Genomic DNA, 23,996 nt, shown 5'->3' with positions numbered 1-23,996 from the left:
GTCTAACAGTCGGGAGGCATAAGCCACTGGTCTTAGCTGCTCGTGCCGTTCCTGAAGTAACACGGCCGAGAGGGTCAGATCTGTGCTCGCTACCTCTATTGCATAGGGGGAAAGTTGGTCTGGGACTTGTAGCGCGGGTGCTGCGCTAAGGGCTTTCTTTAACTCTTCCACAGCCTCTGTATGCTGCGGAAGCCATTCCCAGGGGGCTCCTTTCTTAAGGAGGTCTGAGAGTGGGGCGGCTTTTGTCGCGAATCCGTCGATGTGGTTCCGACAATAACCAACCAGTCCTAAAAACGACCGGAGGGCTGAAACATTCTGGGGAAGGGGCAATTTGACAATCGAATCAATTCTTTTGAATTCGATCTCGCGTTTGCCGTGTGTGATGACTGTTCCCAAATACATCACTTTACGTTCCAAAATCTGGGCCTTTCTTGGGTTAACTTTACATCCAATCTCGGTTAAAAGTTCCAGGAGTTCGGCCAGAAGCGTAATGTGCTCTGCCTTTGTGTCTGTCTGCAGTAGTAGGTCGTCTACATACTGTACCAGACATTCGGGGCGGGAAAATTTTTCTAAGCCATTCGCCAGCTGTCGGTGGAAAATGGAGGGGGAATTGTGGAATCCTTGTGGAAGGCATGTCCACGTATACTGTTGTGTTTTAAAGGTGAAGGCAAATTTGTACTGGCACGCCTTTGCCAATGGGATTGACCAGAAGCCATTGCTAATGTCCAAAACCGTGAAATATTTGGAGTTGAGTCCCTGCTTGAGCATGGTCTCGGGACTTGTTGCTACCGTGGGGGCTACTGCTGGGGTTACTTTATTGAGTTCCTGATAATCAATGGTCAGACGCCATGATCCGTCGGGCTTTCTCACTGGCCAAATAGGGGCATTATTGGTCGAGGCTACTGTTCTAAGCACACCTTGCTCCAATAAGCTACCTATCACTTTCTCTATTTCTCCCTCTGCTTCTAGGGGAAATCTATATTGTTTTTGTGGTCTGGGGTCAGGTCCGGTAACGTGAATTTGTCCAGTCATTCTGCCACAGTCATGCCGGTGACTGGCAAATGCTGTCCTATGCTTGTTCAGTACTGCCTTAACTTGTCTGTCCGTGTTTAGTGTAGTCAGGTCAAATGAGTATTCTCCTACTGCACTAATCCTGTTAGCGTACTCTCCTACTGTGAGAGTAGCGGGTGCTCTGTCCGATCTTGCCATTCGCCAGACACATTGGTTCACTGGGTCGAACGACAGGCTATGTGCATTCATAAAATCTATCCCTAGGATGTGTTCTGCTGTCCGGGGAAGATTTACTAGAACAACGGGGTGTTTGGTGGAAATGTTCCCTAGCTGGATTGCTACGGGTGCTGTGATATGTCCCTGCTGCGAGTGTCCTGTGAACCCGCTAAGTGTGATGGTGGAGGTGGTCGGCCACGTGTCTGTGTGTGCCGTGGTGGTGGAGTTAATTGTGGTGCGGGAGCCTCCTGTGTCCCAAAGTAACTCTATGGGCTTCCCTCTTAACTTTGCCGTGACTACCGGTCTTCCTGATGGATCCCATAGTGTGTCACAGACCCAAGTGGGGGAGCCCGAACACCGTCAGTCCGTTCCGTCCACATTGGTCTGTCCTGACTGGATCCCTATACTATGGATCGGTTTTGTTTTATTCCTGTTCAGAGTGCCTGTCTGCTGGCCTCTCTGTGATCTCTGGGGTCCATTACATTCTTTTGCCCAATGTCCTAACTGGCCACAGTTGTAGCATTCCTGCGACTTCTGTGGAGGGCTGCTCTTTCCTTCATTCACCCATGCGGGTTTTTGGTGCTCTCTCACTGCCTGTATGTCTGCTGCAGCCTGAGCTTCTTCTGGGGTTTTCACTCTACTCTTGCCCTGAACTGATTGCTCCCAAGCGCGGGACAATCTTTTCAGGACCCACTTCTCATTATGGGCCTCCTCTGAGGGGTCATAGCTGTTGCAAGCGCTCTGTCCTGCTTCTGTTGCATGAGAAATTATGGTGCGCGTCCATTTAACCATGTTTTCACGGTTCAAATGGGCTCTATTTAAATCGCCAAATACTGTGTTAAAATGGATCCACAGCCTTCCGGCGAATGCTGTGGGGTGCTCGGATTTCTTCTGCCGGCACTTATTAAGTCCTTCTACGGGGTCACCTCGATTATACCCTATGGCATCTAAAATGGAGGTGTGCATTTCCTCTAGGGTGCCTCCGCCAACGTTCTGTGGGTCGGGGAGGGCTGCTACAACCGATGGGTCTAAACTCAGAACTGTGAGTTTAACCTGCTCTCTCTCGTTCAGGCCGTACATGATAGCCTGTTGCTTTACCTTTGCGAAAAACTGGTGGGGGTCTGCGGTGGGGAGAAACGGAGTGATCTTCTCACACGCGTCCCTTAGTTGGGTTACAGTTAAGGGGGTGGTGTAAGTTATATCGGGTGCGCCTTCTATGGTCGCTTTTCTCTGGGTGGTGACTGGATTCATTGGAATGGTGACGAGCTGATCTGTGGGGGGTTGGGGTGCTTGCCTTTTCTGCTGCGCTGCTGGCGCACATGTTCCCTGAACATAACGCTGCGCTGTCTCACTTAACTCTTTCCAGTCTGGGGCATTCTCCTCATCTAACTGGGTTCCAAAGGTGCTTTGAAACCCATTTTGCACCGAAAGCAGCGATTGCAGCTCTGCAATCTGCTTCCTGCATTTCGCGTGATCTACTGTACTTTGCCTTTGTTCTGTGGTTGCAGCATGGAGTGCTCTCAAAGCTGCTTTAAGGTCAGAGCATTGCCTCTGCAAAGCCTCTACCTGCTTCTCTGATTCTTCTCTTATCAGGACGGCACGTTGCACGTCCTGATAGGCCTTTTCGTACTGGGTCTGGGAACTGCTGAGATGGGCTAGACAAGACTGATGTGCCCTCTTGGCATCATCCACCTCTCTACCTTTCTCTGCCAACTTCCCTCTTAGATCCATGTTTTCCTTTTCGATGTCCCTGACATCCACTTTACTCATTCTATTCCGTTCTTCTAATTCTGCCCGGAGCGTCTGAACGACCTCCTCTGTGCCTCGCAATTGTGCCAAACAGGACACAATCGCCATCGGCTTACGTGCTTTACTCATGTTTTTCTTGTGAATTTGAGAGAGGTTCTCCCACCAAGTATGTCCTATACTTCCGGGACCTGTCTCATTCAAACAAAACTCTTTCCAAAGGGGCCATCCCTTTCCTTGCAGATACTTGCGGAGTTCCAGCTCCCACATGGGACACTGACCTACCCTGCTACTGCTGCTGGTCGCTGCGACCACAAACCGTTCTGGGTTCATGAGGCGTACCATTGCCTGCATGGCCATTTTCTCTGACTCTCTTTAAATTTAGAACAGGGGGTGTTGAGGTTATGTCTCACGAAACGGGTACGGCTTACGCTATGTTCCGTTCACAAAACTACCGAAAGTTTGTCGCAACAAAAATGCTTTCAGGTTTTCCTTACAACCCTGTTAGTACGCATGCACTAAACACACTTCCGAATTACGCTTATTGCTTTGAACACCTTGAATATTTGTGATTTCTTTCCGTTTTCTTTACCAGATTTCCAATTCAAATTTCAGGGTCCTCGACGGAGTGGGGGTACCACTTGTAACCGTGTCCCGTCAGGAAGTCGCCACTAAATGTTGAATTAGTTTACTGGTATGGGTGTAAAACGCGTTTATTGGGGTGTATTAACTTGCCTGTGTTAAAGGCCGTGTGCTTAACACCACTAGGCTCTGTCTATGTATTTTCAGCTCAGGAGTCGCCAGTTGCCATATAGACAACTCACAGATATCTCAAGGTCAGGTTCAAAGTAATAAAACGATACACCGATTAGTAAGTTCCAAACGATCAATATTTATTATACAATTATAATAAATACGCATGCACACACTAAGGGACTAAGCTATGACTAAACTAAGCAAACAGAATACTTAACTACACAGGAACAGGCAAGGTCAGGGAGCGAGGCCTTCGTCCCGGTCTTGGTCTGCAACCTTCAGAAAGCGTGCTGGTCACTGGGGGTCTAGCGGGCTTGGTTCGCGTAGCGAGCGTCGTATTGGCACTTACGGTTCGGCGGCTGGTGCTCAACGGCTGGAGTCAGGATACACGTTGGAGGTCTTGGTCAAAGCCGGAGCACGAAACAACAGACAGGACCATGTGTGGGGGTCTATATTTATAGGGGTCCCCAATGTCCTTCCCTCTTCCTGGGCGGGCTTTACCTTTAGGTATCGATTGGATCGCTTCCAATCGATATCTTTTGAATTCCTCCAATGTGAGGGTCTTTCTCGATGGTGGGGTGGTTTCTATAGTGGATACTTCTGGTGCCGCTCTGTCTGGACATCCACTTAAAGTATCTTATTCAAACCCAAATGTTGCCATTGTGTGTGCCTAGATCTGGACTGCCTCATTAGTATGTAAACGTTCTGCCATTATCACCTTTGGTTGGAGATCTTCCACCTGGCCAGAAACTGGTTTTGCTGCTTGCAAAATGCTAATGAGTGTTTGCAGGCTGTTTGCCTTGGCTAAACTGTTTTTCCCTACAGTCTTAGCGATTCTCCATTTTGTTTGGTTCAGTGTCCATTTTAGGTGGCTACAGTGGCTACACTAGTCACATTGAGTTTATTATCTCGTACCTTACTGGCGTTAGTTGCTGCTTCTTTACTGACATCTAACTTCTTAATCTGGTTCCCATCCCCCTGCCACATTAGTTTAAAACCTCCCCAACAGTGTTAGCAAAAGCACCCCCTAGGACATTGGTTCCAGTCCTGCCCAGGTGTAGACCATCCGGTTTGTAATGGTCCCACCGCCCCCCAGAACCGGTTCCAATGTCCCAGAAATCTGAACCCCTCCTTCCAGCACCATCTCTCAAGCCACGTAATCATTCTGTCTATTCTTGAGTTTCTACTCTGATTGTCCCGTGGCACTGGTAGCAATCCTGAGATTACTACCTTTGAGGTCCTACTTTTTAACTTATCTCCTAACTCCCTAAATTCTGATTGTAGTACCTCTGGTACTACCAGGGGCTGGTTTAGCTCACAAGGCTAAATCGCTGGCTTTTAAAGCAGACCCAAGCAGGCCAGCAGCACGGTTCGATTCCCGTACCAGCCTCCCCGGACAGGCGCCGGAATGTGGCGACTAGGGGCTTTTCACAGTAACTTCATTGAAGCCTACTCGTGACAATAAGCGATTTTCATTTTCATTTCATCCCTTTTTTTACCTATATCGTTGGTGCCTATATGCACCACTACAACTGGCTGTTCACCCTCCCCCTTCAGTATGTCCTGCAGCCGATCGGAGCACCCGGGAGGCAACATACCATTCGGGAGTCTCGTTTTCGACCAAAGAAACGCCTGTCTACTCCCCTTACAATTCAATCCCCTACGACTATAGCCCTGTCAGTCTTTTTCCCACCCTTCTGTGCAGCAGAGCCAGCCACGGTGCCATGAGCCTGGCTACTACTGCCTTCCCCTGATGAGTCATCTCCCCCAACAGTATCCTACACGATTTTTGGAGGGAGATGACCGCAGGGGATACCTGCACTGCCTTCCTGCTCTTTCTCTGCCTTTTGGTCACCCATTCCCTATCTCCCTCAGCAATTCTAACCTGCGGTGTGACCAACTCACTGAATGTGCTATCCACGAACCCCTCAGCATCGCGGATGCTCCGAAGTGAGTCCACCCTCAGCTCCAGAGCCGTCATGCGGTCGAACAGGCGCTGCAGCTGGACAAACTTTGCGCACATAAAGAAGTCAGGGGCATCGGCCGCGTCTCTGAACTCCCACATTGAGCACGAGGAGCATAACATGGGTCTGGGATCTCCTGCCATTTTTAGCCTTTACCTTAACTGACTACAAACTATACTATGAAATAATTAATAAGTGACAGGAAAAAAAGACTTTGCTTACCAATCACAATACTCACCAACACAGGAAGAGTTAAATTTCTCCCAGTTGCTGCTAATTGGAGCACTTTCCTTGGCAGGCAATCAGGTCACTGCTTTGCTAGAAGGGATCATAAGAACATAAGAACTAGGAGTAGGAGTAGGCCATCCGGCCCCTCGAGCCTGCTCCGCCATTCAATTAGATCATGGCTGATCTTTTGTGGACTCAGCTCCACTTTCCGGCCCGAACACCATAACCCTTAATCCCTTTATTCTTCAAAAAACTATCTATCTTTACCTTAAAAACATGTAATGAAGGAGCCTCAACTGCTTCACTGGGCAAGGATTCCATAGATTCACAACCCTTTGGGTGAAGAAGTTCCTCCTAAACTCAGTCCTAAATCTACTTCCCCTTATTTTGAGGCTATGTCCCCTAGTTCTGCTGTCACCCGCCAGTGGAAACAACCTGCCCGCATCTATCCTATCTATTCCCTTCATAATTTTAAATGTTTCTATAAGATCCCCCCTCATCCTTCTAAATTCCAACGAGTACAGTCCCAGTCTACTCAACCTCTCCTCATAATCCAATCCCTTCAACTCTGGGATTAACCTAGTGAATCTCCTCTGCACACCCTCCAGCGCCAGTACGTCCTTTCTCAAGTAAGGAGACCAAAACTGAACACAATACTCCAGGTGTGGTCGCACTAACACCTTATACAATTGCAACATAACCTCCCTAGTCTTAAACTCCATCCCTCTAGCAATGAAGGACAAAATTCCATTTGCCTTCTTAATCACCTGTTGCACTTGTAAACCAACCTTCTGTGACTCATGCACTAGCACACCCAAGTCTCTCTGAACAGCGGCATGCTTTAATATTTATTGTTTAAACTATTGCACTGTCACACTTATCACCCCTCCCCTCTGCAGCAGAACCAACCGTGATGCCACGAGTTTGGCTGTTGCTGTTTTCCCCTGAGAGGCCATTCCTCTCAACAACATCCAAAATGGTATATCTGTTCTGCAAGGTGTGGTCTCCTCCTCTTGCTCCATGTGGCAGGCTGGGGACAGTTCGAATCCCCAGGGTCAGCATGTGTGCAGGAAGTGTCTCCAGTTGCAGCTTCTGGAAGCTCGAGTTTCAGAGCTGGAGCGGCGGCTGGAGACACTGTGGAGCATCCGCGAGTCGGAGAGTAATGTGGATAGCACGTATAGGGAGGTGGTCACCCCGCAGGCTCAGACTCCGCAGGCAGGAAGGGAATGGGTGACCACCCGACAGAGCAAGAGTGCGAGGCAGGTAGTGCAGGAATCCCCTTTGGCCATTCGCCTGCAGAACAGATATACCATTTTGGATGTTGTTGGTTCAGCTGCAGAGGGGAGGGGTGATAAATGTGACAGTGCAATAGTTATAGGGGATTCAATTGTAATGTGTATGGACAGGCGTTTCTGTGGCCGCAAACGAGACTCCAGGATGGTATGTTGCCTCCCTGGTGCTGGGGTCAAGGATGTCTCGGAGCGGGTACAGGACATTCTGGAGGGGGAGGGTGAACAGTCATGGTACACATCGGTACAAACGACATAGGTTAAAAAAAGGGATGAGGTCCTAAAAGCAGAATACAGGGAGCTAGGAAAGAAGTTAAGAAATCGGACCTCGAAGGTAGTGATCTCAGGATTACTACCGGTGCCACGTGCTAGTCAGAGTAGAAATTACAGGATATATAGGATGAGAATACGTGGCTGAAGGATTGGTGTCAGGGGGAGAGTTTCAGATTCCTGGGGCATTGGGACTGGTTCTGGGGGAGGTGGGACCTGTACAAACTGGACAGGTTACACCTGGGCAGGACCGGAACTGGTGTCCTCGGGGGCTATTTGCTAGAGCGGTTCGGGAGTGTTTAAACTAATGTGGCGGGGGGGTGGGAACGATGCAGGAAGTCGGAAGGTAGTAAAACGGGAACAGAAACAAAAGGCAGGAAGAGGGAAAGTGTAAGGCAGAGAGGCCATAGTCAAAAATCAAAAAGGGCGACAATACAAGGTACAGTGACTGAGGGGAGCTCAATGAATAGGCCCAGTAATACTAAAAGGAATAAAACAGGAAGTAAAAACATAAATGGAAAGCGACGCGGCAGGTTGTTGCATGAAGATCTGGGTTCAACGACTGGGAAAATTAGGAGAAAAGTTAAGAGGAAAAATAACTTAGGAGAGGTTATTGATCAAGGTGTTAAGATTCAAAACAGAGGTATAAAAGCCAACAGAAGTGTATTTTACCTGAATGCTCGTCGTATTCAGGATAACGTAAATGAGTTGATGGCGCAAATCATCGTGAATGACAATGATTTAGTGGCCATTACTGAAACATGGTTACGACTGGGAGTTAAATATCCACGGGTATCAAACTATACGGAAGGACAGAGTGGATGGTAAGGTGTAGCTCTGTTATTTAAGGATGACAACGGTGCTATGGAGGATAAGGTTGAATGCATTTGGGTGAAAATCAGGAATAGTAAGGCGAAAAAGTCACTGATAGGAGTAGTCTATAGGCCACCAAATAGTAACATTATGGTGGGGCCGGCAATAAAAGAAATAACTGATGCATGTAGAAATAGTACAGCAGTTATCATGGGAGATTTTAATCTACATGTCGATTGGTTTAACCAGGTCGGTCAAGGCAGCCTTGAGGAGGAGTTTATGGAATGTATCCGCAATAATTTCCGAGAACAGTATCTAATGGAACCTACGAGGGAACAAGCGGTCTTGTGTAATGAGACAGAATTGATTAATGATCTCACAGTTAGGAATGGTGGAATTTAAAATACAGATGGAGGGTGAGAAGGTGAAATCAAACGCGAGTGTTTTGTGCTTAAACAAAGGAGATAACAATGGGATGAGAAAAGAGCTAGCTAAGGTAGACTGGGAGCAAAGACTTTATGGTGAAACAGTTCAGGAACAGTGGAGAACCTTCCAATTGATTTTTCACAGTGCTCAGCACGGTAGCACGGTGGTTAGCATAAATGCTTCACAGCTCCAGGGTCCCAGGTTCGATTCCCGGCTTGGTCACTGTCTGTGCGGAGTCTGCACGTCCTCCCCGTGTGTGCGTGGGTTTCCTCTGGGTGCTCCGATTTCCTCCCACAGTCCAAAGATGTGCGGGTTAGGTGGATTGGCCATGCTAAATTGCCCGTAGTGTCCTAAAAAGTAAGGTTAAGGGGGGGGTTGTTAGGTTACGGGTATAGGGTGGATACGTGAGTTTGAGTAGGGTGATCATTGCTTGGCACAACATCGAGGGCCGAAGGGCCTGTTCTGTGCTGTACTGTTCTATGTTCTATGTTTATACCAACAAAAAGGAAGGACGGTAGAAAGAGGGAAAATCGACCGTGGATATCTAAGGAAATAATTGAAGGAAAGCGCATACAAAGTGGCAAAGATTAGTGAGAGACGAGAGGACTGGGAAATCTTTAGGGGGCAACAGAAAGCTACTAAAAAAGATATAAAGAAAAGTAAGATAGAGTATGAGAGTAAACCTGCTCAGAATATAAAAACAGATAGTAAAAGTTTCTACAAACAGATAAAACAAAAAAGAGTGGCAATTGTAAATATTGGTCTCTCAGAGGATGAGAAGGGAGATTTAATAATGGGAGATGAGGAAATGGCTGAGGAAGTGAACAGTTTTTTTGGGTCAGTCTTCACAGTGGAAGGCACAAATAACATGCCAGTGACTGATGGAAATGAGGCTATGACAGGTGAGGACCTTGAGATGATTGTTATCACTAAGGAGGTAGTGATGCGCAAGCTAATGGGGCTAAAGGTAGACAAGTCTCCTGGCCCTGATGGAATGCATCCCAGAGTGCGAAAAGAGATGGCTAGGGTAATTGCAAATGCACTAGTGATAATTTACCAAAATTCACGAGACTCAGGGGTGATTCCGGAGGATTGGAAATTAGGAAACGTGACACCACTGTTTTAAAAAGGAGGTAGGCAGAAAGCGGGTAATTATAGGTCAGTTAGCTTAACTTCGGTAGTAGGGAAGATGCTGGAATCTATCATCAAGGAAGAAATAATGAGGCACCTGGATGGTAATTGTCCCATTGGGCAGACGCAGCATGGGTTCATAAAGGGCAGGTCGTGCCTAACTAATTTAGTGACATTTTTTTTTTAAAATCATTTTTATTGAAAATTTTTTACAAAATATATAACAACAAACAGTAATAAACAACAATAAAACAACATAATAAGCATAACACCCCCAAGACCGTACCAACGCATTTATCGAGCCTCCCCACCCCCCCAAACCCGGTAAACAACAAAAGAACTTGAAAATAAATTAAATTAAATAAACACAGTCAACACCCCCCCTTCCCCCCCCCCCCCCCCCCCCCACCCCCCTGGGTTGCTGCTGCTGCTGACCTACTTCCCTATCGTTGAGCCAGAAAATCGAGAAAAGGCTGCCACCGCCTAAAGAACCCTTGTTCTCTCAGGGCGAATTTGACCACCTCCGGCTTAATAAAACCCGCCATGTCATTGATCCAGGTCTCCACGCTTGGGGGTCCCGCATCCTTCCACTGTAGCAAGATCTTCCGCCGGGCTACTAGGGACGCAAAGGCCAAAACACCGGCCTCTCTCGCCTCCTGCACTCCCGGCTCCACCGCAACCCCAAAAATCACGAGTCCCCAGCCTGGCTTGACCCTGGATCCTACCACCCTCGACACCGTCCTCGCCACCTCCTTCCAGAACTCCTCCAGTGCCGGGCATGCCCAGAACATATGGGCATAGTTCGCTGGACTCCCCGAACACCTGACACACCTGTCTTCGCCCCCAAAGAACCTACTCATCCTAGTCCCGGACATATGGGCCTGGTGCAGCACCTTGAATTGGATGAGGCTCAGCCGCGCACATGAGGAGGAAGAGTTAACCCTGTCCAGGGCATCCGCCCATGTCCCATCCTCGATCTGCTCCCCCAGCTCCCCCTCCCACTTAGCCTTTAGCTTCTCTACTGACGCCTCCTCCACCTCCTGCATTACCTTGTAGATATCAGATACCTTCCCATCCCCGACCCAGACCCCCGAAAGCACCCTGTCCCTCAAACCCCTCGCGGGTAGCAAAGGGAATCCCTCCACCTGCCGCCTAGAAACGCCTTTACCTGCAGGTACCTGAACATGTTCCCCGCGGGGAGCTCAAATTTCTCCTCTAACTCTCCCAGGCTCGCAAACCTCCCATCAATGAACAGGTCCCTCAGCTTTCTGATGCCCTCTCTGTGCCACCCCAGGAACCCCCCATCCTGATTCCCCGGGACGAACCGATGGTTCCCCCTTAGCGGAGACTCCATCGAGCCCCCCACTTCCCCCCTATGTCGCCTCCACTGCCCCCAAATCTTGAGGGTAGCCGCCACCACCGGACTCGTGGTATACCTCGTAGGAGGGAGCAGCCACGGCGCCGTTACCAGGGCCCCCAGGCTTGTACCTCCGCAGGACGCCCTCTCCATCCGTTTCCATGCTGCCCCCTCCCCCTCTATCACCCATGCGCACCATCGACACATTGGCCGCCCAATAATACCCCGAGAGGTTGTGTAACGCCAGCCCCCCACCATCTCTGCCCCGCTCCAAGAAGACCCTCTTCACCCTCGGGGTCCCATGCGCCCAAACAAAGCTCATGATGCTGCTAGTCACCCTCCTAAAAAAGGCCGTTGGGATAAGGATGGGCAGGCACTGAAAAAGGAACAAGAACCTCGGGAGCACCGTCATTTTGACGGACTGCACTCTACCCGCCAGCGATAGCGGCACCATGTCCCACCTTTTAAATTCCTCCTCCATCTGTTCCACAAGCCTGGTAAAATTAAGCTTGTGGAGAGTCCCCCAACTCCTGGCCACCTGCACCCCCAGGTACCTAAAACTCTTCACTGCCCTCTTAAACGGGAGCCTACCAATTCCCTCCTCCTGATCACCCGGGTGCACTACAAACACCTCGCTCTTACCCAGATTCAGCTTATAGCCCGAGAAGCCCTCAAACTCAGCCAACAGCTCCATCACCCCCCCCCCATTCCCCCCACTGGGTCCGCCACATACAGCAGCAGGTCGTCCGCATACAGCGATACCCGGTGTTCCTCCCCACCCCGCACCAGACCCCTCCACCTCCCCGACTCCCTCAACGCCATAGCCAGAGGTTCAATTGCCAGTGCAAAAAGCAAGGGGGACAGGGGGCACCCCTGCCTGATCCCACGGTAGAGCCTGAAGTACTCTGACCTCCGTCCATTAATAGCTACACTCGCCATCGGGGCCTCATAAAGCAACCTCACCCATTTAATGAACCCCTCCATAAATCCAAACCTCTCCTGCACCTCCCACAGGTACCCCCACTCAACTATATCAAAGGCCTTCTCTGCATCTAGCGCCACCACTATCTCGCCCTCCCCTTCAACCGCCGGCATCATAATAACATTTAACAACCTCTGCACATTCGAGTTAAGCTGTCTTCCCTTGACAAATCCCGTCTGATCCTCATGTATCACCCCTGGCACACAGTCCTCTATCCTGGTGGCCAGGATCTTCGCCAGCAACTTAGCGTCCATATTGAGGAGCGAGATTGGCCTGTATGATCCACACTGCAGGGGGTCCTTATCCCGCTTCAGGATCAAAGAAATCAGCATCCGTGACATCGGCGGGGGCAAAGTGGGGACTTTGAAGGCCTACACCAACAGGGGGCCCACCAGGTCCGCATACTTTTTATAAAATTCCACCGGGAACCCATCCGGCCCCGGTGCGTTCCCTGATTGCATTTGACCAATCCCCCTGACCAGCTCCTCCAACTCCATCGGCACCCCCAGCCCCTCCACCAGCTCCTCCTGCACCTTTGGGAAACGTAGCCTGTTCAGAAAGCTCCCCCGACTCCGACTGGTACAGTTCCTCGTAAAAGCCCCTAAAGACCCCGTTCACCTCTGCCCCCTTCCGCACCACATTCCCACCCTTATCCATCACTCCACCAATTTCCCTAGCCGCATCCCGCCTGCGGAGCTGATGCGCCAGCATCCTGCTCGCCTTCTCCCCATACTCATAAACCGCGCCTTGCGCCTTCCTCCACTGTGTCTCCGCCTTTCTGGTGGTCAGCAAGTCGAACTTGGCCTGCAAGCTACGCCATTCCCCCAACAATCCCTCCTCCAGGGCCTCCGCGTACCTCCTATCCACATCTAGGAGCTCCCCCACCAGACTCTCCCTCTCCCTCCTCTCCCTCCAGGCCCGGATGGAAATCAGCTCCCCCCGGATCACTGCCTTCAGAGCCTCCCAAACCATCCCCACCCGGACCTCCCCCGTATCGTTGGTCTCAAGGTACCCCTCAATACTTCCCCGGACCCTCCCACACACCTCCTCATCAGCCAGCAACCCCACGTCCAAACGCCACAGCGGGCGCTGGTCCCGCACTTCCCCCATCTCCAGATCGACCCAGTGGTCTGAAATTGCTATGGCTGAATACTCGGCCTCCTCCACCCTCGGGATCAATCCCCTGCTCAGAACGAAAAAATCTATTCGGGAGTAAACCCTATGCACATGGGAGAAAAAGGAATACTCCCGCACCCTCGGCCTCCCAAACCTCCAGGGATCCACCCCTCCCATCTAGTCCATAAACCTCCTCAGCACCTTGGCCGCCTCCAGCCTCCTACCCGTCCTTGAACTGGACCGGTCTAGTGGGGGATCCAGCACCGTGTTAAAGTCTCCCCCCATGATCAGGCCCCCCGCCTCCAGGTCCGGAATGTGGCCCAACATATGCCTCATAAAGCCAGCGTCATCCCAACTCGGGGCATATACATTAACCAGCACCACCTTCTCTCCCTGCAGCCTACCCGTCACCATAACAAACCTGCCCTCCTTGTCCGCCACCACCTCAGACGCCTCGAACGCCACCCTCTTCCCCACCAGAATCACCACCCACCGGTTCTTCGCATCTAATCCTGAATGGAAAACCTGCCCCACCCACCCCTTCCTCAGACGGACCTGGTCCGCCACCTTCAGCCGGGTCTCCTGGATCATAGCCACGTCCGCTTTCAGCCCCTTCAAATGAGAAAATACCCTAGCCCGCTTAACATAGAACACTACAGCGCAGTACGGGCCCTTCGGCCCTCGATGTTGCGCCGACCTGTGAAACCATCTGAAGCCTATCTGACCTACACTATTCCATTTTTATCCATATGTCTATCCAGTGACCACTTAAATGCCCTTAAAGTTGGCGCGTCTACTACTGTTGCAGGCAGGGCGTTCCACACCCCTACTACTCTCTGAGTAAAGAAACTGCCTCTGATATCTGTCCTATATCTATCACCCCTCAATTTAAAGCTATGTCCCCTCGTGTTGGTCATCACCATCCGAGGAAAAAGACTCTCACTGTCCACCCTATCTAACCCTCTGACTATCTTATATGTCTCTGTTAAGTCACCTCTCAGCCTTCTCCTCTCTAACGAAAACAACCTCAATTCCCTGAGCCTTTCCTCGTAAGACCTTCCCTCCATACCAGGCAACATCCTAGTAAATCTCCTCTGAACCCTTTCCAAAGCTTCCACATCCTTCCTATAATGTGGTGACCAGAACTGCACGCAGTACTCCAGGTGCGGCCGCACCAGAGTTATGTACAGCTGCAGCATGACCTTGTGGTTCCGAAACTCAATCCCCCTGCTTATAAAGGCTAGCACACCATATGCCTTCTTAACAGCCCTATTAACCTGGGTGGCAACTTTCAGGGATTTATGTACCTGGATGCTGAGATCTCTCTGTTCATCTACACTACCAAGAATCTTGCCATTAGCCCAGTACTCTGCATTCCTGTTACTCCTTCCAAAGTGAACCACCTCACACTTTTCCGCATTAAACTCCATCTGCCACCTCTCAGCCCAGCTCTGCAGCTTATCTATGTCCCTCTGTCGCTGAACTCCAGGATGAACATTTGCCATCAACCACCACCCTCTGTCTTCTTTCAGCTAGCCAATTACTGATCCAAACTGCTAAATCACCTTCAATTCCATACTTCCTTATTTTCTGCAATAGCCTACCGTGGGGAACCTTATCAAACGCCTTACTGAAATCCATATACACCACATCAACAGCTTTACCCTGATCCACCTGTTTGGTCACCTTCTCAAAAAACTCAATAAGGTTTGTGAGGCATGACCTACCCTTCACAAAACCGTGTTGACTATCGCTAATCAACTTGTTCTTTTCAAGATGATTATAAACCCTATCTCTTATAACCTTTTCCAACATTTTACCCACAACCGAAGTAAGGCTCACAGGTCTATAATTACCAGGGTTGTCTCTACTCCCCTTCTTGAACAAGGGGACAACATTTGCTATCCTCCAGTCTTCCGGCACTATTCCTGTCGACAAAGACGACATAAAGATCAACCGGCTTAACCGGCCCATTCAGCCCCCTCACGTTCCAGGTGATCAGCCGGTTCAGAGGGCACCCCGCCCCCCTCCCCCGCCGACTAGCCATAGCTCATCGACTGCTCGCCCCAGGCCAGCACGCCCCGCCCAACCCGTTCCCCATGACGATAGCGCCTCTCCTCTACCCCCCCCCCGGCCAACACCAGCTCCTTCCTGGCCATTCCAGCAGCAACCCGGGTATTCCCCCCCCCCCCCCCCCCCCCAGGCCAGGACCCCAACCCCTCCTAGCCGCGACGCACCCTTCATGGTACTTCTGTGAGCCAGTTGACTTCTGCTGATCTCGGCAACTCACGCCAAAACACGACCCCTCCCGACATGGGGTCATCCCCCCTCCTGCCACTCCTCCTTGGCACCGCTCCAGCGCGGGAAAAAACCAGTAGAGGCCACGCCCCCACCGCCAGCTCCACCCCTCCTTCCCCGCAGCGCCGGAAACCAGAGGAAAGCCTGCGCTTTCACACTGCCCCACCCCACCCTTCTGACGCAGCTCCCAAATTCCAGCTCCAGCTCCACCCCATCCCCCAGCCCCGTTCAGAAAAAAAAAACCCCCAACATCCCCCGCATAACACCAAACCATACCCAACAGAACCACCCGGAAACAGCAAGAACCATAGAAAAAACGTATCAAAATGACAAAAACAGCAACAGCAACAACCGTAGTACACAAGACCCCGCAACCCCCAAACCCTAGTTCGAGTCCAGCCTCTCCGCCTGCACAAAGGCTCACGCCTCCTCCGGGGACTCGAAGTAGTAATGCCGGTCCTTATATGTTACCCGCAGGCTGCAGCATTCCAAATTTGACCTGCTTGTTATGCAGCACAGCCTTCGTCCGGTTAAAACCGGCCCGCCGCTTAGCCACCTCCGCACTCCAGTCCTGGTAGATTCGCACTACCGAGTTCTCCCACTTGCTGCTCCTCTCCTTCTTGGCCCAGCGCAGCGCACACTCCCGGTCACTGAACCGATGGAACCGCGCCAGCACCGCCCGCGGGGGTTCATTCGCCTTGGGCCTCCTGGCTAGCACTCTGTGGGCTCCCTCAAGCTCCAGGGGCAGATGGAAGGACCCCGCCCCCACCAACAAATTCAGCATAATGGCCACATAGGACGGTAGATCCGACCCCTCCAGCCCCTCCGCAAGGCCCAGGATCCTCAAATTCTCCCGCCTCGTGCGAAAGTCCAGGTCCTCCAAGCGGTCTTGCCACTTTTTGTGCAGTGCCTCGTGCATCTCCACCTTCTCAACGAGGACCACGGCCCCCTCCTCCCGATCAGCGGCCTGCTGCTGCAACTCCTGAATGGCTGGGCCGTCTGGGTCTCAAACAGCTTGCTGGTAGTCGCCTGCAGGGATTCCAGCAACTCAGCCTTCAGCTCCGCAAAACAGCGCAGGAGAGCAGCTTGCTGCTCCTGCGCCCACTGCCTCCAATCCTCGGGTGCTCCGCCGGCTGCCATTTTGTCCTCCTTCCCCCGCTTTTTCTGGGGAGCTGCTGCCTCCTTTTTCTTTGCCCCACTCCAGGTGCGCACCATATATTCCGGGGAATGTTCCTCTAAGCACCTTCCCCCACTGGGAATCGTCGAAACAGTGCCGTTTGGGGCCCTAAAACAGGCCCGAAAGTCCTTTGAAAGCGGGAGCTGCCGAACGTGCGGCTTAGCTCCGCATCACCGCAACCGGAAGTCTTTAGTGACATTTTTTGAGAACATTAGTGGCAGCTCGGTAGCATTGTGGATGGCACATTCGCTTCACAGCTCCAGGTTCCTAGGTTCGATTCCGGCTTGGGTCACTGTCTGTGTGGAGTCTGCACATCCTCCCCGTGTGTGCGTGGGTTTCCTCCGGGTGCTCCGGTTTCCTCCCACAGTCCAAAGATGTGCAGGTTAGGTGGATTGGCCATGATAAATTGCCCTCAGTGTCCAAAATTGCCCTTAGTGGTCGGTGGGGTTACTGGGTTATGGTGATAGGGTGGAGGTGTTAACCTTGGGTAGGGTGCTCTTTCCAGGAGCCGGTGCAGACTCGATGGGCCAAATGGCCTCCTTCTGCACTGTAAATTCTATGAATTCTATGATTACCAGTGCGGTAGATAATGGGGAGCCAATGGATGTGGTATATCTGGATTTCCAGAAAGCTTTTAACAAGGTGCCACAGAAAAGGTTCTGCATAAAATCAAGGTGCAAGGCATTAATGATAAAGTAGCAGCATGGATAGAGGATTGGTTAATTAATAGAAAACAAAGAGTGGGGATTAATAGGGTGTTTCTCTGGTTGGCAATCAGTAGCTTGTGGTGTTCCTTTGGGATCACTGTTGACCCCACAATTGTTCTCAATTTACAGAGATTATTTGGAGTTGGGGACCAAGGGCAATGTGTCCAAGTTTGCAGATGACACAGGGGGCTGGTTTAGCACACTGGGCTAAATCGCTGGCTTTTAATGCAGGCCAGCAGCACGGTTAGATTCCCGTACCAGCCTCCCCGGATAGGCGCCGGAATGTGGCGATTAGGGGCTTTTCACAGAATCTTCATTGAAGCCTACTTGTGACAATAAGCGATTTTCATTTTCATTTCATTTCAAGATAAGTGGTAAAGCAAAAAGTGCAGATGATACCGGAAGTCTGCAGAGGGATTTGGATAGGTTAAGCGAATGGGCTCGGGTCTACAATGGAATACAATGTTGACAAATGTGAGGTTATCCACTTTGGTAGGAGTAACAGCAAATGGGATTATTATTTAATGATAAAATATTAAAACATGCTGCTGTGCAGAGAGACCTGGGTGTGCTAGTGCACGAGTAGCAAAAAGTTGGTTTACAGGTGCAACAGGTGATTAAGAAGGCAAATTGAGTTTTGTCTTTCATTGCTTGAGGGATGGAGTTTAAGACTAGGGAGGTTATCCCTACCAGCCTCCCCGGACAGGTGCCGGAATGTGGCGACTAGGGGCTTTTCACAGTAACTTCATTGAAGCCTACACGTGACAATAAGCAATTTCATTTTTCATTTCATTTTCATTATGCTGCCATTGTATATGGTGTTAGTGAGGCTACACCTGGAGTATTGTGTTCAGTTTTGGTCTCCTTACCTGAGAAAGGACGTACTGGCGCTGGAGGGTGTGCAGAGGAGATTCACTAGGTTAATCCCAGAGTTAAGGGGGTTGGATTACGAGGAGAGGTTGAGTAGACCGGGACTGCACTCGTTGGAATTTAGAGGGATGTTGGGGGATCTTATAGAAACATATAAAATTATGAAGGGAATAGATCGGATAGATGCGGGCAGGTTGTTTCCACTGGCGGGTGAAAGCAGAACTAGCCTCAAAATAAGGGGAAGTAGATTTAGGACGGAGCTTAGGAGGAACTTCTTCACCCAAAGTGTTGTGAATCTATGGAATTCCTTGCCCAGTGAAGCAATTGAGGCTCCTTCATTACATGTTTTTAAGGTAAAGATAGATTGTTTTTTGAAGAATAAAGGGATTAAGGATTATGGTGTTCGGGCCGGAGAGTGGAGCTGAGTCCACAAAAGATCAGCCATGATCGCATTGAATGGCTGAGCAGGCTCGAGGGGCCAGATGGCCTCCTCCTGCTCCTAGTTCTTATGTTCTTCTGTAAAGTGGGAGGAAGAGTTAGGAAAGGGTATGGAGGAGGGGTTCTGGTGTGAGGTGCTCTAGAGGGTGATCGCGCCTCCACCTCGTGTGCAATGTTGGGACTAATGCAGCTGAAGGTGGTGTATGGAGGGCGAGGACGAGCCGGCTCTTTGAGGGGGTAGAAGATGTGTGTGAACGTTGCTGGGGGGGGAGGCCTGCAAACCACATTCATATGTTTTGGTCCTGTCCAAGGCTGGAGGATTGCTGGAAGGAGGTGTTTAGATTAATCCCTAAAGTGGTGCACGTGAAACTGGACCCGGGCGCTCGGGAGGCCACGTTCGGGGTTTCGGACCAGCCGGGGTTGGAAACGGGCGCGGAGGCAGATGTTGTAGCCTTCGCCTCGTTGATCGCCCAAAGTCGGATCCTGTGCCGTGGCAGGGTGACCTGCTGGAATTCTTGACGCTTGAAAAGGACATATCTGAACTGAGGGGAAGGATGGAGGGGTTTTGCAATTCATGGGCGTTATTCATTATGCACTTTCAAGAATTGGATCACATCGAACATTAATACTGTATGTATTAATGGTGACTATGGATGATTCCGGAATCCTTTTTGTCATTTGTTTATGTTAACATGCGGTCTAATGTCTGGGGTTTGGTGGGAGGATTTTTAGAATTAGAACAGTACAGCACAGAACAGGCCCTTCGGCCCTCAATGTTGTGCCGAGCAATGATCACCCTACTCAAGCCCACGTATCCACCCTATACCAGTAACCCAACAACCCCCATTAACATTATTTTTTAGGACACTAAGGGCAATTTAACCTGGTCAATCCACCTAACCTGCACATCTTTGGACTGTGGGAGGAAACCGGAGCACCCGGAGGAAACCCACGCACACACGGGGAGGACGTGCAGACTCCGCACAGACAGTGCCCCAGCCGGGAATCGAACCTGGGACCCTGGAGCTGTGAAGCATTGATGCTAACCACCATGCTACCATGCTGCCCACGGATGGGATCGTTGTTATTGATATGGAGATTGACATTACATTTGTTACTGATTATTGTTTATTGTTGGGTGTAAATTTGGGAGAAAAAGTGAACAAGGAGGAGAACAAAAAAAATATATATTTTTTAAAGAAAACCTTCCTGATTACCTGCTGCACCTGTATGCTAGCTTCTTGTGCACAAGCAGCCAGAGGAAACCACGCAGACACTGGGAGAACGTGCAGACTCTGCACAGACAGTGACCCAAGCCGGGTATTGAACCCGGGTCCCTGGCGATGTGAAGCAACGGTGCTAACCACGGTGCTACTATGCTGCGCAAGACAATGGATTCTAGAAAGTCTCCTCTGAAAAGCTTGCAAAACCTTATGGGCAGTTACTGTTGAGATGACAGTTGCTGCCTACCAATACGATGATACCATTGGATTTTTTATTTGCACTATAACATCATGGTTAATGGTTATTATTTTAGAGCCCTGCAACAAAATTCTCATGACTGTGTTCATTGTCATTAAAATTAAACATGTTTTCTTTGTCATTAGGAGTCTATTATTGGTGTAGCTGGGGAGGAAGAACATGTCAGACTGTATGATACAAACTCAAAAATGTGTATTTCTGAGTTCAAGGCTCATGACATCAGGTACAGCATGAATTCTTTCAGACTTGAATTCATTAGTCTTATTTATTTGTGTTTGAATTGAGCATACCCTTTCTAACTATTGTCGAGTTCAAGCTCAATGTCTCATAACAAGATTTCTGATCATTTTTTCATGGCCTTCAAATTCCACGTCTCCTGTCCATCTCTTTGTCGTTATCGTCTGCGGTGGGAAAATCTACCTGTTTAAAAACATTTAAAATGCAATGTTCCTGAAGTAAATGACAAAGGGGAGTCCAAAGAGTTCATAAGAAAGACATTTATTCAGCATAACTGCAGTAGTTGCGCAGGACCCAGTTACACATCTCAAGGTCCTCACTCCTTTCTGTCAGCTGATAAATTGCTCCTCAGTGTGCAAAGACTAGTGGAGTTACAGGGATAGGTTGGGAGATTGGGCATAGGTAGAGTGCTCTTTCGAAGGGTGCAGACTTGATGAGCAGATTGGCCCCTGTCTGCGCTATAGGGAATATATGATTCTATGATCCCAAAGGCTTCCGAGCCAAAGGAATTTTTTGTATTGTTGGCAAATGTCACAACCAATTTTGTATACCACAAGGGTTAAAGCACAAATGCATTTTTTTGATTGTTTGTTGATTGGCAAGAACACTGTTATGACACTCTGGGCGAGTGTGTGGTCAATTCCAGCTCCACAAGTCCCAGAGTATTTTTGGCCCAATGACTTACCGTCCCACCCTCCATCCAAACACACACACACACAGAGGGAAGGGAAGGGGTAAAAATAAGTGAGGCGTAATATGAAATGGAAGATGAGTGTTCTTGCTTCAGATGTTGAAGTTGCTTTTACAACTGACTGTCCTTCCAGGACATGGAGAGATTTAAAAAACCATCAGTTGAATTGCAAACGAGGATCTTCTGGCTGACACATTCAGTCTGAATCCCCAGACGATGGTGGGATCCCCTCTGGGGACTCACTTTAACTTTTATTAACTTGGGCCTTCACTTGGAATTATCCACCTCAGACATGTTTACTTTTGACTTGTTTCCAACTTCACCAGAATGACCAATTTGGCCTTTCCAAGAAAAGAACAAAGTTTCCACGCAAGATTACATGAAGGGTTGTTTACCAGCTGACCCTGCTTTCAGCTAGTGGCTGGATTGGATCCTTAAAATTCCTTTTCTCCCAACAAACCCAGCTCCCAGCTTGTATCTTACTCTTACTTGGTGTCCTGTCTCACTAGAACGTCTGCCAGCTTGGCTGAGGAGAGAACAGAGCCTCGCAACTGGATGCTTGAGAGAGGTTTACCCTTTCAGGAGTAGAGAAATTCACAGCTACCTCCAGCTCTGGATTCAAAACGAAACTAAAACGGGAAAAACAGTCAGATAGTAAGGAACATTTCAGAACAGTCAGCACCAATCAGCTTCGAGGGTCTGCTAAGAGCCCGGCAATCTAAACTGCTCATTGGCTGCCAATCAGATCCATCAAGAGGGGTCATCACTGACCAAACAGTACATCCTGCTGGAGAGTTCCTGGAATTAGATTAAAGGTGATGTCCATCTTAAAAGCATAGGTCCCATTAAGTGTTCAGGTACAAAAATTAAAAAGCAAAAGAACAAAATTGAAAGTAAAACAAGAGATTAGCAGGAGGATCCTTATAACACCAGGACAACTCCCTGCACTTCTTCAAATATTACTATGGATCTGTTAACTCTTCCAGAACACACAGGTCTTCAGTTTAATGAAGTTAATATGGCACTCTCTCCGTCCTACATTTACGTAGTAACCTATATTATGTACTATGTTCTGGAATGGATTTGAACTCTCAATGGTCTTCAGTTTAATGAAATACAATGTTGCACTCCCTCCGTCCTACAATTACGTATTAGCCTATATAATGGACTAATGTTCTGGCATGGAATTGAACTCTCAACCTTCAGGTTCCAGTCAAAGATTGTCATCAAATTACCTAATCTGGCACTTAAAAGCCTGTCAACAGTGGGAGTCGAGGTCACAATCTCAGACTGAAGGGGCGATCCTTTAAAACAGAGATGAGGAATTTCTGCAGCCAGAGGGTGGTGAATCTGTGGAACTCTTTGCCGCAGAAGGCTGTGGAGGCAAAATCACTGAATGTCTTTAAAACAGAGATAGATAGGTTTTTGACCAATTTAGTCAGGGGTTTTGGGGAGAAGGCAGGAGAATGGTGATGTAAAAAATATCAGCCGTGATTGAATGGGGGAGCAGACTCAATGGGCTGACTGGCCGAATTCTGCTCTATGTCTTGTGGTCTTGTGGAGTACTCCTATGGAGGGGGGGATGCCATCCAGTCTCCTGGTTATGACTTTGAAAACATTGACAGGTAGGGGGAAATCAACTTTGCAAAGGACTTTATTTATGATATCCTATTAAATCTGAACAGCAGTGTAAATATCTCTTATTTCCACTGGATCCTCTGTTTAGTTACTATTAGAAATGAGTCTTCCAAATTACTAACAATTACTAACTTCACTTCTTTCTTTTCAGGGTGAAAGCGATGCATTTCTTCCAAGTGGCGCAGTATCATATTCTTGCCACAGCATCCAATGATGGTTACATTAAACTATGGCAGATAGATATTAAAAAGGTAGGCAATCATGAATGCTAAATGTGAAATATTGGAAAAGATGGAGGCAATACAGGGTTTAATTGAAATAAATTTAAAACTTCTGTTTTAATGTTCTGATTTCAGTTAGTTCTTGTGATTTTAAGGAAGTTACAATTGAGAAAAATCTTTGAACCCATCTAAATTCATCCCCTTACTATTGTACTCCCGATCACTGTGGCCTCTTTTGCAGCAGAGCCACCTGTGATGCCATGGACTTGGTTTGCAGTGCTATACCCTGAGAAGTCAAAACAATCACTGGCACTGGAAAAAAGTAATGGGAATACAAATGGTACTTAAGGCTGTTAAGTCCCACAAGAACACACTGGGTGCAGGAGTAGACCGTGTATCTTTATGTTTGCTCTGCCATTCTGATCTTTGGTTAAACTCCATTTTCATGCTGTGCCACATATCCCTCAATTCCCTGAGAAACCAAAACATCTGTTCATCCCAGCCTTGAATGTATTCAACCGTACAACATCCACAACTCTCTGGGTTGGAGAATTCCAAAGATTCAGAACCTTTAAGTGAAGTATTTTCTCCTTGTCTTAGATCCTGAGACTGTCCCTCTGTGTTTTAGATTCCCCCACCAGCAGAAACTATGGGCGAAATTCTCCGACCCCACGCAGGGTCGGAGAATCGGCCGGCGGCGGCGTTATTCCCGCTCCCGCCGGGTTTTTAAATCTCCGACCGGCCAAAAACCGGCGTTGTGCAAATCCCGCCGGCAGCCTCTGAGAACAGCTGGCGCCGGCGGGATTTCATTATATTTTTACTTTCACCAAATCTCCGGCCCGCATGAGCCACGTCGGCGAAAAACAGAGTAGCTTTAAAACGGCGTCAACCATTGATGATGGTTGACGCCATTCAGTGACCGAGGGCGAGTG

The 23,996-nt window shown here is 49.2% G+C and overlaps 1 protein-coding gene across 1 annotated transcript in view; it reads left to right on the top strand.

Moving 5' to 3' along the window:
- The window catches only part of pak1ip1 (PAK1 interacting protein 1), a 148,347-nt gene that overhangs the window by 96,277 nt on the left and 28,074 nt on the right, over nucleotides 1-23,996 (top strand). The window contains exons 9-10 of the mRNA XM_038796428.1: nucleotides 20,403-20,500; nucleotides 22,995-23,094. Of these exons, the coding sequence (XP_038652356.1) occupies nucleotides 20,403-20,500; nucleotides 22,995-23,094 (198 nt within the window). The remainder of the gene's footprint in view (nucleotides 1-20,402; nucleotides 20,501-22,994; nucleotides 23,095-23,996) is intronic.

This window comes from Scyliorhinus canicula, chromosome 5 (genome assembly GCF_902713615.1).
Source record: "Scyliorhinus canicula chromosome 5, sScyCan1.1, whole genome shotgun sequence".
In the NCBI taxonomy this organism is placed as follows: domain Eukaryota; kingdom Metazoa; phylum Chordata; class Chondrichthyes; order Carcharhiniformes; family Scyliorhinidae; genus Scyliorhinus; species Scyliorhinus canicula.
This window is presented reverse-complemented; position numbering and strand designations above follow the sequence as displayed.